This window comes from Engystomops pustulosus, chromosome 6 (genome assembly GCF_040894005.1).
Source record: "Engystomops pustulosus chromosome 6, aEngPut4.maternal, whole genome shotgun sequence".
Taxonomy (NCBI): Eukaryota; Metazoa; Chordata; class Amphibia; order Anura; family Leptodactylidae; genus Engystomops; species Engystomops pustulosus.
The window spans coordinates 71,248,834-71,264,474 of NC_092416.1; the positions used below are offsets into that span (position 1 = coordinate 71,248,834).

Here is a 15,641-nt window from a genome sequence, read left to right on the forward strand (position 1 = left end):
TGTGGATCTGCTCTTCTTTAAGCTTCTCATGCTCTAGTTTTTAAGAAATAAAGGTTTTAAAAAAATTATGAAAATGAGCCTGAGGGGCTCCAAGCTTCATTGACATCTATAGAGAAGGAGCATTTGCATAATTTTGAAAATCTCTTTTTTTCCGTAAAAACAAGGTCCTAAGAATCTAAAAGAAGAGCTGAAAATGGGGACACAAACCAGTAAGCAAGTGTGCTTGGTTTACAATCCTTTATCCTGGTGGATAAATGAAATCTACCAGAAGGATGCAGTTCTTTTAAGCCAAGCATACTTACATGCTGTCCTGTCCCCCTGGGAAAGGATCCATTGTACATTTAGCGGGCGACTGACTTTTAAAAATATGCAAATAAGCCTCAGGGGCTCATGTGTACGTAACAAGAGCCCATCTAGTTCCATTGGCTAATATTTATACACACCTCCATTAAGCCCGCCTCCGCATGCCCCCCTCTCCTGCCAGGGCAGAGAGTCGGTGACAACAGCTGGCTTCCGTCAAATCCAGCACATGGGTGGTCGTCTCATCATTGTGTGGCTGGCAGCACAACGGGAGAGATGACCATACATGTCATCACCACCGGCTCGGGCAAACGGAGCGACTATGGCGATGCTTTCTGTAATGTGAATGTATTTTTATAAATATTTGTTAATTATTTTTGTGTATGTGTGTTTTTACTTTACTTTGTAGCCCACGAGGTCATAAAAGACCTCTATAAGAGCAATGCATCCTCCTGGTAGATATCCTTGAAGTTACAAGCATAGAGCACTATCCAATGTATAGTGGTTGTACATGTTTACAGCAGGTTCAACTCATATTTCCTGCAAAGGTAGCAGAAAATCCAGTTACCCTGAACCATTGCCACACTATGGATAGGACAATCTACTTCAGACCCCATCTAGTATGTTACAAGTAATGACCTATCTAAAGGAAAGTTTATTAATATTGATCATAATCCAGCCTTAGACTTCATGCACACAAATGTATGTTCGCCAGGGCTATGAGCATACATACACTCACCGGCCACTTTATTAGGTACACCATGCTAGTAACGGGTTGGACCCCCTTTTGCCTTCAGAACTGCCTCAATTCTTCCGTATCTCCCGTTCCACCACATCCCAAAGATGCTCTATTGGATTGAGATCTGGTGACTGTGGAGGCCATTTGAGTACAGTGAACTCATTGTCATGTTCAAGAAACCAGTCTGAGATGATTCCAGCTTTATGACATGGCGCATTATCCTGCTGAAAGTAGCCATCAGATGTTGGGTACATTGTGGTCATAAAGGGATGGACATAGTCAGCAACAATATTCAGGTAGGCTGTGGTGTTGTATCAAGGGGCCCAAAGAGTGCCAAGAAAATATTCCCCACACCATGACACCACCACCACCAGCCTGAACCGTTGATACAAGGCAGGATGGATCCATGCTTTCATGTTGTTGACGCCAAATTCTGCCCCTACCATCCGAATGTCGCAGCAGAAATCGAGACTCATCAGACCAGGCAACGTTTTTCCAATCTTCTACTGTCCAATTTTGATGAGCTTGTGCAAATTGTAGCCTCAGTTTCCTGTTCTTAGCTGAAAAGAGTGGCACCCAGTGTGGTCTTCTGCTGCTGTAGCCCATCTGCCTCAAAGTTCGTCGTACTGTGCGTTCAGAGATGCTCTTCTGCCTACCTTGGTTGTAATGGGTGGCGATTTGAGTCACTGTTTCCATTCTATCAGCTCGAACCAGTCTGCCCATTCTCCTCTGACATCAACAAGGCATTTCCGCCCACAGAGCTGCCGCTCACTGGATGTTTTTTCTTTTTCAGACCATTCTCTGTAAACCCTAGAGATGGTTGTGCGTGAAAATCCCAGTAGATCAGCAGTTTCTGAAATACTCAGACCAGCCCTTCTGGCACCAACAACCTTGCCACGTTCAAAGGCACTCAAATCACCTTTCTTCCCCATACTGACCATGCCTAAATGCACTGAGTTGCCGCCATGTGATTGGCTGATAAGAAATTAAGTGTTAACGAGCAGTTGGACAGGTGTACCTAATAAAGTGGCCGGTGAGTGTACATATCAGAATACAGCCGAGTGCAGGAGAGAGGAGGAGTGAGTGCTTCTCACCCCTCCCCTCTCTATTGAAAGCCAAGCGCACTCCACTTTCACCAGGTCCCATAGAAGTCTATGGGGGCTAGGATCCAGCAGATCACGTTCCCCTATACCAGTGGTGGCGAACCTATGACACAGGACACCCAGGCCTTCACCCCAACACAAAATTTGCCAGACAGGACTTAAGGCTTCCTCCTGCGGTCCAATGCAGCCCAGGACTTGCCATGCTCAGCGCCATTTTAAAGTGACATCCTTGGCTGCCAGGGCCACAGGAGGAACGAGTAGGTGTGGATAGAGATAGATTACTGTTGGATCTCCTGCTCTGGGAATCTCGATTCTTCCTCTTCAGGGGACTATGGAGGGAAGCTACATCGTCAAATTTCTCTATGATCTTTCTATTGTATTGGTGAACTCATGACGCTAATACGATTTAAACCTGTGAAACAGCTGGGATCAATAAGTTGCTGCTTAAATTTTCATGTTGGCACTTTGCGACATATAAGTGGGTTTTGGTTGTACTTTGGCCACTCTCTCTCCAGAATATTTTCCATGACTGCCCTATACGTTCGTGTGCATGAGGCCTTAGAATGACTTTCCAACTTGTTGACAATGGTCTAAAAGGCGGAGATGTGTGTACTGGGACTCCAAGTGCTCCCATTCTCACTAACTGAAAGAAGTCGTGGGTCGTGAATGTGTCCATTAATTAAATTTTCGTGATTGGTGGGGGTCCAAGCAGTTGTACCTTTACGGATTGTTACCCCCAATCCACAGAATAATAATCACAATCACTCCCCCAGTCCTCACAGAGTATAGTACATACACTGCCAAAGAGTTTTTGTATAAAAAAAAATTAGGTTTTACAGAAAAAAAGATATGTTATATTGTACCTTTCAATACCATGTGCTGTGTGACTAGGCACTTGTCACCTGGGAGCAGTCCCCCCCACTTGGGAAACTGCTCCATGTGACCTTTTCAAATATATGAAAACTCCCATTACTTGGCTTAGCGACGCCCCCTGCTCCTCTAAAGCCAATCCCGAGTGAGGGGAGTTATTCATATATTTGAAAAGGACACATGGAGGAGCAGTATCCCAAGGGGGGGGGGGGACTCCTCCTTTATAGCCACTCCCAGGTGCCAAGTGCCTAATTACACAGCACATGGTATTGAGGTACTATATACCATACCTTTTTTTCTGTAAAACCTATTTTTCATATACTATGCGCGTATGCAGGGGGAGTGGGGACAGTAACACCCCCAGTCCTGGTGATTGTTATTCTGTGTATTGGGGGTAACAATCGTCAAAGGTACAACTGCTTGGACCCCCACCAAACACGAAAATAGACCCCCACAGTTTACATGAAGTAGCATGTGTCCTGACACTCCATTTAATACTATGCATGAGTTCTGGTGATTGCAGCCCTCCCCCCCCCTTTCCTGCACCACTGGCGTGAAGGTGGCAGGAAGGGCAAATTAATCGCCGAGGCCCAGATAAATATGCCCCTATGTTTGTACCACCATAAAAAAAAAAAAAGCTTCTTTTAAGAATATTCACATCCACATCTAAATACCATGACAAACATGAAAATATAACAGCGCCATCGTGTGGCCACTTTAGCAAGAGTAAAAACAAACTTTTTAGAAATTAAAAATTAAATTCAAGCAGCAAAATCCTAAAACGAACCATAAAATTGTTTTATTATCATAAGGACTTTATTTTATGCAGTTGAAGCTGACTCCATATAAAAGTTATTTCAGAGCAAATTTTATTTTATTAGATGAGCTTTGATGTGTAGGAATTAAATGCAAAGTTTTGCTGCACAAATGTAAAACAACAACTTGGAAATGTTTACATAGGAATTAGTTATAGTATTATGACACTTACGGTAAGGCTGAATTGCAAGCTGTTGTGGTGGACCTGTGTGGGGGAAACCAGGGGTGCCCAACGCGGGCGGGTCATCATGGGCAGTGCCAGACTGCTGGAGCGCTAACTCAATCTCTTCATCGCTTAATCCTACAAAAAGAGAAGGGAAAGTTCACATGTGCAGAGACATAAGATCCTGTGTGTATGTGTGCAGAAGTGCTATGCCATTATGTCACTGTCATTATAATATACACACAAGGAGGGTAATAAACTACCACGCTCAATCTTATAGACTCCAATAGCATGGATATTGTTGGAGGTTTGATTTTCTCATTCAATTTGCTTAATTTCTCAACAGTTTTATTACCGCGGCTCTAAACTCAATACACCACAACTGCTCCCATCCATGTAACCCATCAACATCACATCCAGCTCATCTCCATCAGCGGACCCTTAACCCTTTCACCCCAGTCTGAAGAACATAGTGGTATTTTCAATGGTTAAAGTTTGGTACCCCTCATTCAGCTCACGTAAGACGCAATGAAACCAGACAAAACAAAAGAAAACTAACCAAAGCTAATTATGTAAAGAGGGAGCTCGTTAACGCACATCATTACTAGAGGAGAGGAGAGGAAGTCGACGTTTTATGGCAAAAGCAGAAATAAAAAGGGAATCAAATGAGATTAGAGGAAAAAGGAGCTAAATCCAAAAAGAATACCAAACAGTCCTAGCAGGAACATGATGCCAACATATTCTCCCTGTAAGGGGGTTATCTAAAAAACAATGCTTACCTATCCGAAGGATTGATGGATTTATGGGAAGCGTATAAATGAGCCCTTAGTGGTTACCATCAGTCCCAGAGAGACTGAATGTGCATGTCATGTGTCCAGAGTTCAGTGCTCCGGGGATTGGGTGGGAGTCAGTCATAGCCCCCTACTGATCTCACATATTTATCAGAGATGCTTTGCATCAAGGTAGTTATCACTACCTTGTTCTGAATGGGTTATGTAATTTTTATTTCAAATATATAACAGCGTATGGCCTGGTGCTAGGGGGCGGAGTTGTTTTGGTGTCAGTTTCAGTTACTAAAAATTCTTAACATAAAAACTTGGTCTCAAAAAAAAAACAAAAACAGTTAATGTTTCCCTTTACGGTCATTGTCGAGAAAACTTGGCCATTATGGACCTATAAGTGTTCTAGGTTAACAGTGAGAAAAAGGATGTAAATATTATACAAATTAATGGATGATCAAAAGATAAAACAGTTTATTACACCCAAACTCATAAGTATAGACATAGTAATATAATGGGTATAATAAAGATACAAAGTATTCCAGGGCATAAGAATACTGACTAGTGGGGAAGTTGCCATTTATGCTTCCTAAGGTCAAGCTACCTTTTTTTTTCCGGCAAGGATGTTTGCCTAAATGAAATCTGGCCTCCGATATGAACAGAAAATGTCTCTTTTAATAACTGTAATAAATACAGTAATAACAGGTTGTGTAACAATAAGAAGAGGCAGGTATTGCAAGAATGCAATGACACAAAGCAACAAAAATAGCATATAAAATAATACTGAATTACGATCTCTGAGTCTGATAATACTAAACTCTGTCTTTTCCCTATGATATGGTACAACATATTGAAAATAAGAAGTCAGACTAGTCTTGAATTTCAGCTTGCATGACTTCACCATCAATCCACCATACCTTTAGAATGACTAAAGTCTAATGTCTAAATTGCTCATGTAATTGCAATTTATTTAACCAAATCATTTTAACACTGAAATAAGGTGATGTCTAAGGTTGCATTGAAAAATTGCAGTAAAACTGCAGTTTTTTCTTTATAGGACACGTTTTACCAAAAGTTGCATCAAAACTGAATGCAGTTCTCTACAATGCAATTGTGATGCAGTTGTACCTGAAATTTGTGAACCCTTCCTGTTTAAAAAGACGTGTAGGTCATAAAGTGCAAGAGCATATAAAACACATAAAGTACTTCTCCTATTCAATAAATTCACAAAAAATCCTGAAAATGTAAACTTTACAGTACAAACGATTGCCCAGAATGCAGAGGAGTACAAAAGAGCAATGAGAAACACTTTGGATTTTTTTTTTAAGGACACTGGAAAAGAAAAAAGGTAAATATCAGATAACATTTCACTAGACTAGAGATAGGTTCTCATCCCAATGATTTTCTAAAACAGCAGCAATAAAAAGTAGTAGCATGAAAATTAGAAGCATGCATTAGTTGAAAAAGCAATGGTCCGTAACTGTAACCTCAACAGAATTCCAGCAGAACTTAAGGGGTTGTCCACTTACAATTTTCCAATATACTTTCTTTATCAATTCCTCACCGCTTTCTAGATCTCTGCTTGCTTTGCTTCTAGAAAGCTTCTAAGTTTACTTCCAATGGATAGAATCTATGTGTGGTGATGTGATAGACATGCAGGTGCAGGAGCTGTTGTTATCACATAACTCCTATTACTCTCAGTGTAACAGCCCGTGCACCTGCCTGTCCACCACACACATGGACAGATTATATCCACTGGAAGTAACTAGAGAAGCTTTCTACAGAAGTACAGCAGGCAGAGATCTAGAAAACCATGAGGAATTGATACAGAAAGTATACTGAGAAATTGTATAACTTTTCATTACACAAATAATATCAATTATTTACTGAAAGTGGCCAACCCCTTAAACTACTACAATATTGTCCTACATGTAGAAGACTCTAATACTGCCCTTATGGGCGCAAATATAATTAGTATATCATCTTATGTACAAGAATGTAACTATTATAATACAATCACCAAGGACAATATAACTACAAAAATACTCCCCTTATGTTCAAAAGTAATACATTAACTCCAATAGCATTGCTTCCAATTAAGATGAATATTACTGCTTTTACATAGAAGAATATAACTACTATAATACTACCCCCTATGCACAGGAGTCCAACTATTATTCTATTCCTTTATGTATGATACTGACCCTACTTACAAGAATATAAAGACTATAATACTGCCCCATATGTAGGAAAATATAATTAATATAATGCTGATTCCTATGTGGTAAAATATAACTGCTATAGTATTGGTATGTGGTAGAATATAAATACTATAATACTTCCCCCTATGTATGAGACTATAACTACTATAATATTGCCCCCTATGTACAAGAATAAAACTATTATAATACATCTCCTATGTAAAAGAATATAATTACTATTATTGTTATAAACCCATGTGTCCTAGAGTAAAAATGTATAATACGAAGTAAAAGAAATCTAAAAACTTGGATCATTTTAATGTCAGGAAGTTGTTTTTGAAGGACTTATGTAGGCCTATAGAGAAATCCATTCCTACAACAAGGGAATATTAAATGAATATATCTAACACACATAAAACATGCCACAAGTCAATTCTACAATAAATGTTGTCTCAGCATTCACTGAGAATATTTAGTAACCTGACTGTACATATGTATTTCACAGGACATGAAACCTGTATCAACCCTCTATCCCCCCAACAGACAGATGACAAGAGGTTAACAAGAGCAGATCGTCCGAGGGAGAAGGACGTTGCAGCGTTGGCTGATATTATAAACTCCTTGCCGTTGTTTATCACCAGCCTGACTAATGCAGATTTTTTTTTTGTTTCGAATAATCTAATGCAAATTAGACACACGCGTCTCCCAGTTGATTGCTATCTGAGCTGAATAATCTGCGAGACACCGAGGGGACACAAGGCAAGGACTCGGCAGAGCGAGATGCCTGGCAGTCACACAGTAACCATCAACCTTAGGATGGCAAAAGCTTCTTACACAACGCAGATGCCTTCATACAACACATGGGAATTTACTTCTCTTTACAATATTTTATACTATCCTTCACCAATATAGACCTGGTTCAAAAATATTACACTGATTCGAAGCATAAAGGCATTTGCAAACATAAATCAAAGCCACGGTAATGTTATTACCAGCAATGTTATCACATTGTAAGGCTCAGTTCACACCTGCATTCAGCAGGTTCTGTTCGTCTTCCATTAACTGAAAACTTTTCATTCGGTTTGAGTTTCTATATACCCCAATGTGAAGACTCCACAGAAATAAGGTTCAATGGGGGGGTTGGCCCCATGTATGCAGCAGTACAATAATAAGGTTGCGCCTGATATTCTGTTTGCTCTTAGAGGCGACTATGGCGTCCTGCCAAGACAGCAGAACACAGACCGCCAAACCCAAAGTAGATACCTTTCTAACATTCTTTTCCTTAATTAAGTATAATAAAACTCTTTAAAAAGTATATATCTCTTTTTCTATAGAAGTAGTCCTCAGAAAATAAAGCATAATGCCACAATCACTTGCATGCCCTGCTTGATCAGAGTCTTGTACTAAGGAAAGCGTTGGCTTTGCCCAAAAGTCAGATGTAGGGTAAAATAACTGCCCCTGCATTATAGGAGCTCAATAAAGTGCAGTGTCTGCCACGTGACACCACTCTGCAGAACGGTTACCTATTGCAACCAACCACAGAGAAGCTTTCACTTAAATCTTCGTTACGACTGGAAAAGTTGTCTTTTACATAGTCTTGTAAATATACATAAGTCTAAAACTGAGCTGTGTGACATCATAGTTCAGGAGATAGATCGCACATTACTACATAGAAATTGAGAATTTTTTTAGGTAGTTCCACAGAAAATGGAAACCATTAGTTCTGTCAATACCCGCTGGTCGTTTGCCAATTACATGGCTTTTGGGATGGCCTCACTGACTTTGACATCAGCCATATTAGTCCCAGCCGGGTGTCAGCAATCTTTTATTGCAAGATATGTTGGCTCCTAAAACCTTAGCACCTTTTTCCTGCCCCGCTCCTATGTCTATAGGTCAATGGCTCCATCGTACACATGTAGGAGAGCTGGAATTGCTATATTATTCACACATTTTTAATCATTAATAATAATGTAACACTTCGTCTGCCTGGTGTACTATGAAAATCTATAGATCATACATCATAATATCATAATATCCTCACTAAGCTCTGCTACATCTGCATGGAATAACTCAAAACTTCATTTCGTCAACCTAAACTTCGCTGCATTAGAAAGGATGAATAATGTCGCTACCTCATTATCCATTTACCCCCACATTACCCACAATTGGATGGGTTTTAATGTTTGAGTCACGCCGTACCACGCCCCCCCCCTTTTATAAAACCTCAGGGCGAGGTGCCGGAGGCAGCAGCGGTGGTAATGAGAGGGTTAAGGTTGAGTTGGGAGAGCATGCAGGGCGAGAGAGCCGTTAAAAGTCCCCGGCTGACCCTTAAGACCCCTATTTCCCAGAGCCCTGTATAAAATTGAATTTTTTAAACATAAATTACACGTAATGACGACACAGTAAAAACTAACAGTAATGGAAAGCTGTGCTGTATTTCATTAGGCGAGCGTATTCTGTGCTACCTGATACAGACGGCTCTTGTTTATGAGTTAGTGTGTTAGCAGATGTGGATAGAGGCATTCTCCTCGACCTTGCTCTTCTCATTGGGGCATGAAATTACGATGCCAGCACCTTCATATTACAGCCATAAATACTGTAAACTGCAAATTTAAGCCAACGGCTCCTATTGTCTCTGAACATAAAGCTGATCGGTATTTATTTAAAAGGGGCGAGGGAAAAATATTATATATCACATTGTTTATGGGTTTTACACCCCTCCCCCTTGTATGGCAGCAGGGAGCTCTGTATATACACACACACACACATATATATATATCCTTCATCTAACAAGAGTTATATTTTTACAATGATCAAAAATGCAGCAAATTTACATAAGAGAGGAATTTCAATTTTTGAAACATTTTAATTTTCAATGACTTTATAAAGCTTTTTGGTACAAAAATGACCAGTAATTTGTCCTGTGCAAAGCATATAGGACTGAACGACTTTTATGAATATTAAAAAATCCAACTCTTGTAGCTTAAGTTCCACCTGCATGTGGATAAACTCAGCTCTCCAAGAGTCCGGAAAGTCAAATTTGCCCTGAAATGTGGAGTGGTGTTTATACGATTACATTACCGGTATAACAACCCTATCAAGCGTAATGAAGGCCAGTTTGTATGTATCACACATTTTACACAATTAAAGATAGTTTAGATGTGGCTGTAAAAAAACCTTTTTTTTCCTTGGAACCCGAAATGAGGTTGATATATGTGGAATAAGATGAGGCTTTTGGTTTTAATTATTTTTTACATCTATGTACAGAATGACAACCCAACTCTGTACATTGGGTTCTGTTAAATTGCTGTCTGGTCTCCCAGTGCATGAAGCTCCGAGAAAAAAACAGCTGGCGATAGTAACCCACGTGTTGAGGAGCAAGTGCAACACCATGCTGTGGTGTCATCAGCTACTCCCCATAGCACAAAGCAAGAATGGAAGCCAGCCACACATCACTACAGTCTAGTATATAGGGAAATGAATACTAATTCTGTATCTAGGTGTGCTAGGAGGGCTATCCCATAGCAGGGGGCATGCTATTAGAGGAAAAAAACATTCCCTACCCCCTTTTGGGGAGCTGTGCATTACTAAATGGCCTGCTATACATAAGACCCCGAAGATAGAGTGACTACAAGCAGCTTCTCTTTTCCTGGAGGTCCATTTTGTCCAAGTAAGCAAGCAGACAGCCCTGTGACATCAATGTTAATCTTATTTTCCCTGTGATGGTCCTCAAATGATAGCCGTCTGCCCATGGATCTCAGCACAACTTGCTGGGGAGGGTAGGGGGATTCCACAGCGGTGCAGGACCTGTGTTCCCATCACTTTTAGATATGTCCTTTTCTTGCCAGAGGGACATGTATAGGGCTAATCTAAAGCATGGGTTAATGCAGCACTGGGTAATGGTCCTCAGCACAGGCTTCATTACAGAGCAGCTCCGTGTCCTCCCCTTGGAGCAGAGCATGAAGCAATGTCATTCCGCTGAGTCCTGGCATACTGATGCAACACCTGGACCAGATGAGCTGCACAGACCCTGATGCAACAACCAGGGCCCAGCTGAGTCCCTGTATCTATTCTCATCCTAATAGAGACATAAGAGCAGGCGCGTGTGTGTATCTGGTGTAAATACTCGTCTCAGGGGGCAGCCCTCCTGCCCCCCGCACTCATAAACTAATCTCTCTATCTTTAAAGAAAAAAAAACACACACACATAGATTTATCATCTCTCCTTCCACTGGGAACCCAAACCTTCCAGCAAGTAATGGACTTGAAAATAGAAAGATGTTTTGCAGTATGGGCAGGGACAAGGGATAAAGACCCCCCAGTGAATGTGATATCCTAAGGTCACCAATGAGCAGGACTGCTAACCCAGGTTGGGCAGCTACAATGTGCAGGGCATATAGGTTAATGCCTTCACCTATACTCCACCAGTCAGTCGTATGCTATATTGCCACCAGGAGACCATTATGGCTAATAGAAGCAGCTGATATTGGCTTATAGTCCCTAAGCAGTGTCTATGTAGACAGTGTCAATCACAAGTGAACAGATACATGTCATAAGGTTCTTTCTACTATATTTTAATGCATTATTAAAAAAAAAAAAAATTCAATGGCTTAAATAACACATGCTAGTATTTTATGGAAATACTATATATTCCTTCAAGTAGTTGCTGAAAAGGCTTCAACTTTGTTATTATTTCCAATTTGTTCTTACAAGGGGTATTTAGAATTATTTTGTTACCACAGAACACAGCTCTCAATGGTATTGATTATACAAGCTGAACTGCAGTGTAAAGCAAGGTGGAGGGCCTGAGAATTGGTATATGATCGAAGGACTTTGAGAAGTTGATCAGCAGACTCCTTACACCTGTTATTCTGCATTTACCAAATTGACCCAAAAGAAAAAAATGGGATGCGTCACTGGACCATACAGCGAAAGCCATAAGAACAGTAAGAGAATGGTGCATGCGTTTAATTTTCTTAGCCTTTGGAATTTTCTTCCAGCTTCCCACATTACACACTATCCCCTATCCACAACCACTGCAAATTAGAGAACAGCTTTGCAAATGGAAGAATAAAAAGTTCTGGCTTTTGAAAGAAGGGGTGAGTTAAAAAAACGAAACACGATAAAAAGCAGTAAGGGGTTAAATGATGGATTAATGAAGGAATAACCTATTAAAGAGGTTTTTCCCACTGTACCATCGTCTGACTCCTCTTTGCTCCCTGAGATGAGTGGAGCAGCCGGTCACACATGGCCAAGATGCCCCCGATCATCTCTTTGAAGCTGCCGGAAATTGCTGAGCGCCATACTCTGCCATCTCTGTCAATTCCAGATCACGAGAACTGGGGGTCAGACGGGGTACGATGTACCCCCATTGGACCCCATCTGACCCCCAGTTCTCGTGATCTGTGGGGGTCTCATCACTGTTAGGCCCTATCCTGATAGGTCTGAACCGTCGCTGACAATAGCACAATTGTACAATAATAATTAATAACAATAATAGCACAGGCAAGACTTGGTGCAGAATTGTACGCCAGTGTACGATGCGCTGATGTATGATAAGCATCACACTTCACATCTGAATTCCGTTTTCCCTTCTGTTATCAAATAGCAGAAAAATATATGACAGGAACATGTGTCTTTTTTTCCAATATTAATAGCAGAAGTATAATGGAAGGCAAAAATGAAAACAAAACAAAAAAATATACATCTGAAATCGTGTCCGGTCACCCGCGGGTCGAATAGTTCATAAACCCAGTGCCACGTTGGTGGTAGTCCAGTCACGTAGACAAGGAGTAAATGGTAAACCGCAGAGGATCCATTTGCATCAGGCAAGGCAAGTAAAAATAAAAACTTTTATTGGGAAAAAGCAGGTGACCCGTTTCGGACCCTACCAAAAGGTCCTTATTCATACCTATAATGTAAAAAGGCAGTAAGCCGGTATATGTAGGAAGAACATCAAAGGTTACACCCCTTCTGTGGACAGTGTGAATAGTGTCAGCTGTGGGGTTACCAAGAAGTCTAACATCCAGAAAGGTAAGTGTTTCACCACCAAATTCAAAAGTGAAAACTAGATTCAGGTCTTTACAGTTGATATAGGAGACAAAGTCAAAGGTCGTCTACTGGTGTTCACACCCCACCAAGAAGAAGGCAAAACTGTGTGCACATGTGGGCCGTGGACACAATACAAGGTTATGGGGCCTTGAACTGATCACAGTTTGGGCAGCTCTACAGGCAGTTGTGTGCATGAGGTCTAAAGGTGAAGAACGCCAAGCGTGGTAAAACGCTTGGCAACATTTTGTCGCCTAGTGTCCCCAATATGAATGTTAAACCCCACAGTTGGCTGTCGATGACAGGTTTTTTTTAAATGTGGAGGTAATAGATGTAATGTTTGTGTTTTTGCAGCCAACAAAACAGTAGAATTCACAACTGACACGGGTGCCAGTAGAAAGATAAAAACCTTCATCAACTGCAACACACAATACGTGGTGTACATCATTCGTTGCACATGTTGTTCCATTATTTATGTTGGATGCACAATACAGAAGTTAAAAACAAGGATAGCTCAACATTTAACTAGCATAAAGAATGGAGACGTCAATGCCTCAGGAGCTGCCAAACACTTTATAGAGACACACAATAAGAACCTTTGTGGTTTCTCCTTCTTTGGCATTGAACATGTTAATCGACCCTTAAGGGGAGGCAATTGGAGAAAACTCCTCCTCAGGAGGGAGGCTTTTTGGATCCTCGCACTAAATTCCAGGTATCCTCATGGCATGAATTTTAAGAATGACCTGTCATATATTTACTAACAACTCTTATGAGGACAAGTGTATGTATCTTTGATATATCTTCTATATATTTATGTCTACATTTTTTGTAAACTTTATACAAGTTAACTTTTGTAAACTTTATACAAGTTAACTGTTGTGTCGACGCCTATGTTGCAGGATGACCTGTCATATATTTACTAACAACTCTTATGAGGACAAGTGTACGTATCTTTGATATATCTTCTATATATTTATGTCTACATTTTTTGTAAACTTTATACAAGTTAACTGTTGTGTCGACGCCTATGTTGCCGGATGACCTGTCATATATTTACTAACAACTCTTATGAGGACAAGTGTATGTATCTTTGATATATCTTCTATATATTTATGTCTACATTTTTTGTAAACTTTATACAAGTTAACTTTTGTAAACTTTATACAAGTTAACTGTTGTGTCGACGCCTATGTTGCCGGATGTGATGTTGGCAGCCACTAATTGTTCAGGTGTACCTTAGGGTTTAAAGGTTTGTTTTTAATGTTGCAGTGCATACCATGATTAAGGCTCCGCAGTGAGCTGAAACGCGTAGGTTTTTTTGCCTCTGTAACCTGCACCGTCCATGCACTTAATTTGTGCTTTTTAAATGGATATTTAATAAAGCGATGTTTTGAATTTATAACATGTGCTCCGGCTACCACAGTTTTTTCCTTGGATTACTCTACTTGCCAGACGCCGTTGCAGCACCTGCTTTGGAGAACCCCAACATCCAGACCTGCCAAGGGAAATGTGAGTGTACTCTTTTTTTTGGACTAAAGGTGAAGAACAGTCTTCCCTACATGCCACCCAACCCCCTATACTCATACAAGGGGAATCTCAGGGACATCATGGGATCCGCTAGCATTCAGCTGCTCAATGTGAGTGTCCCTTTCAGGGAATAATTTTTTCAGTCCAGCTACTAAACAGAGAAGCTAGCTGGACTTCCGGGTCCGCTATCTGTTGTTGTTGCAGGACACAGAGGAACCTTCTTCAGTCTGCTATTGATGAACTACGATACTATCAGTAGTACCACCCAGCAGCAGCTCCCAGACGATCCATCAGCAGGTCACATGTGCAAACTCCTTGTCCTTCTCACCCCCCCATTTATGTCATCATTACATGGGGCTGCAATGCCAGGCCCTACGATGACATCATAAAGGGGGAAAAAAGAGGTCTGATATGTAACCCCCTGTGGAAAAGCTGCAGGTCTGATGAAGTTTGTCTGGGTTCATAATTGAAGATGTGCCTGAATAACCCATTTTTAAGTGTTAAGTGTAATGGCAAAAAGTGAAGAAATAACAAAAATGTCAACCTTACGGAAAAACGATTAAAAAAAAAAAAATTAATTGGGAAAAGTGATCAGAATGGAGACAGGCTGAAATCATCTGGAGTTGATGGAAAAGGGAATGGTGATTTTGTGACAAATGACATTGGGGGGGTCTGTGACTTGATCCTTTAGTAAATATTTTTCTGTTCCCTTATTCTTTCCTGGGGAAAGGGGATCAATGCTGGAGCTTTGTTTGTGGTGTTTGTCAGTGTACGTGGCTACATGACAACATTTCTGTCAACAGGCTCATTTTTCACTGTCTGGACAGAAAATCTGTGAGCGGCAGCTAAAGAGGGGGCGGTAACTGCACTGAATCTTCCTTTCTCCAAACATCACCTCCATTCCCCATAACTCAAGAAAAGCCAATGCACAAAAAATGCATTCTGTTTGTTTTAAATAAAAAATAGACAATAAATCTCAGCTTTCCCTTTTATGTTCGCTATTGATTTATTTTATCAGATCTGTGATATGTATTATAATACGGACCACAATCTTAATAGTTAGCACATCCCTTTAAGACATAGCACTGAGTTCACT

The 15,641-nt window shown here is 40.6% G+C and overlaps 1 protein-coding gene across 4 annotated transcripts in view; it reads right to left on the bottom strand.

Annotated features, from left to right (window-relative positions):
* PEX14 (peroxisomal biogenesis factor 14) overlaps positions 1-15,641 on the bottom strand; it is a 129,762-nt gene that overhangs the window by 15,245 nt on the left and 98,876 nt on the right. For 3 of the 4 annotated variants that reach the window (XM_072156457.1, XM_072156459.1, XM_072156458.1), the window contains one exon: positions 4,001-4,129. In XM_072156457.1, the coding sequence (XP_072012558.1) occupies positions 4,001-4,129 (129 nt within the window). Of the gene's footprint in view, positions 1-4,000; positions 4,130-15,641 lie in introns of those variants that run through there. The other variant, XM_072156456.1, reaches the window with a different exon arrangement.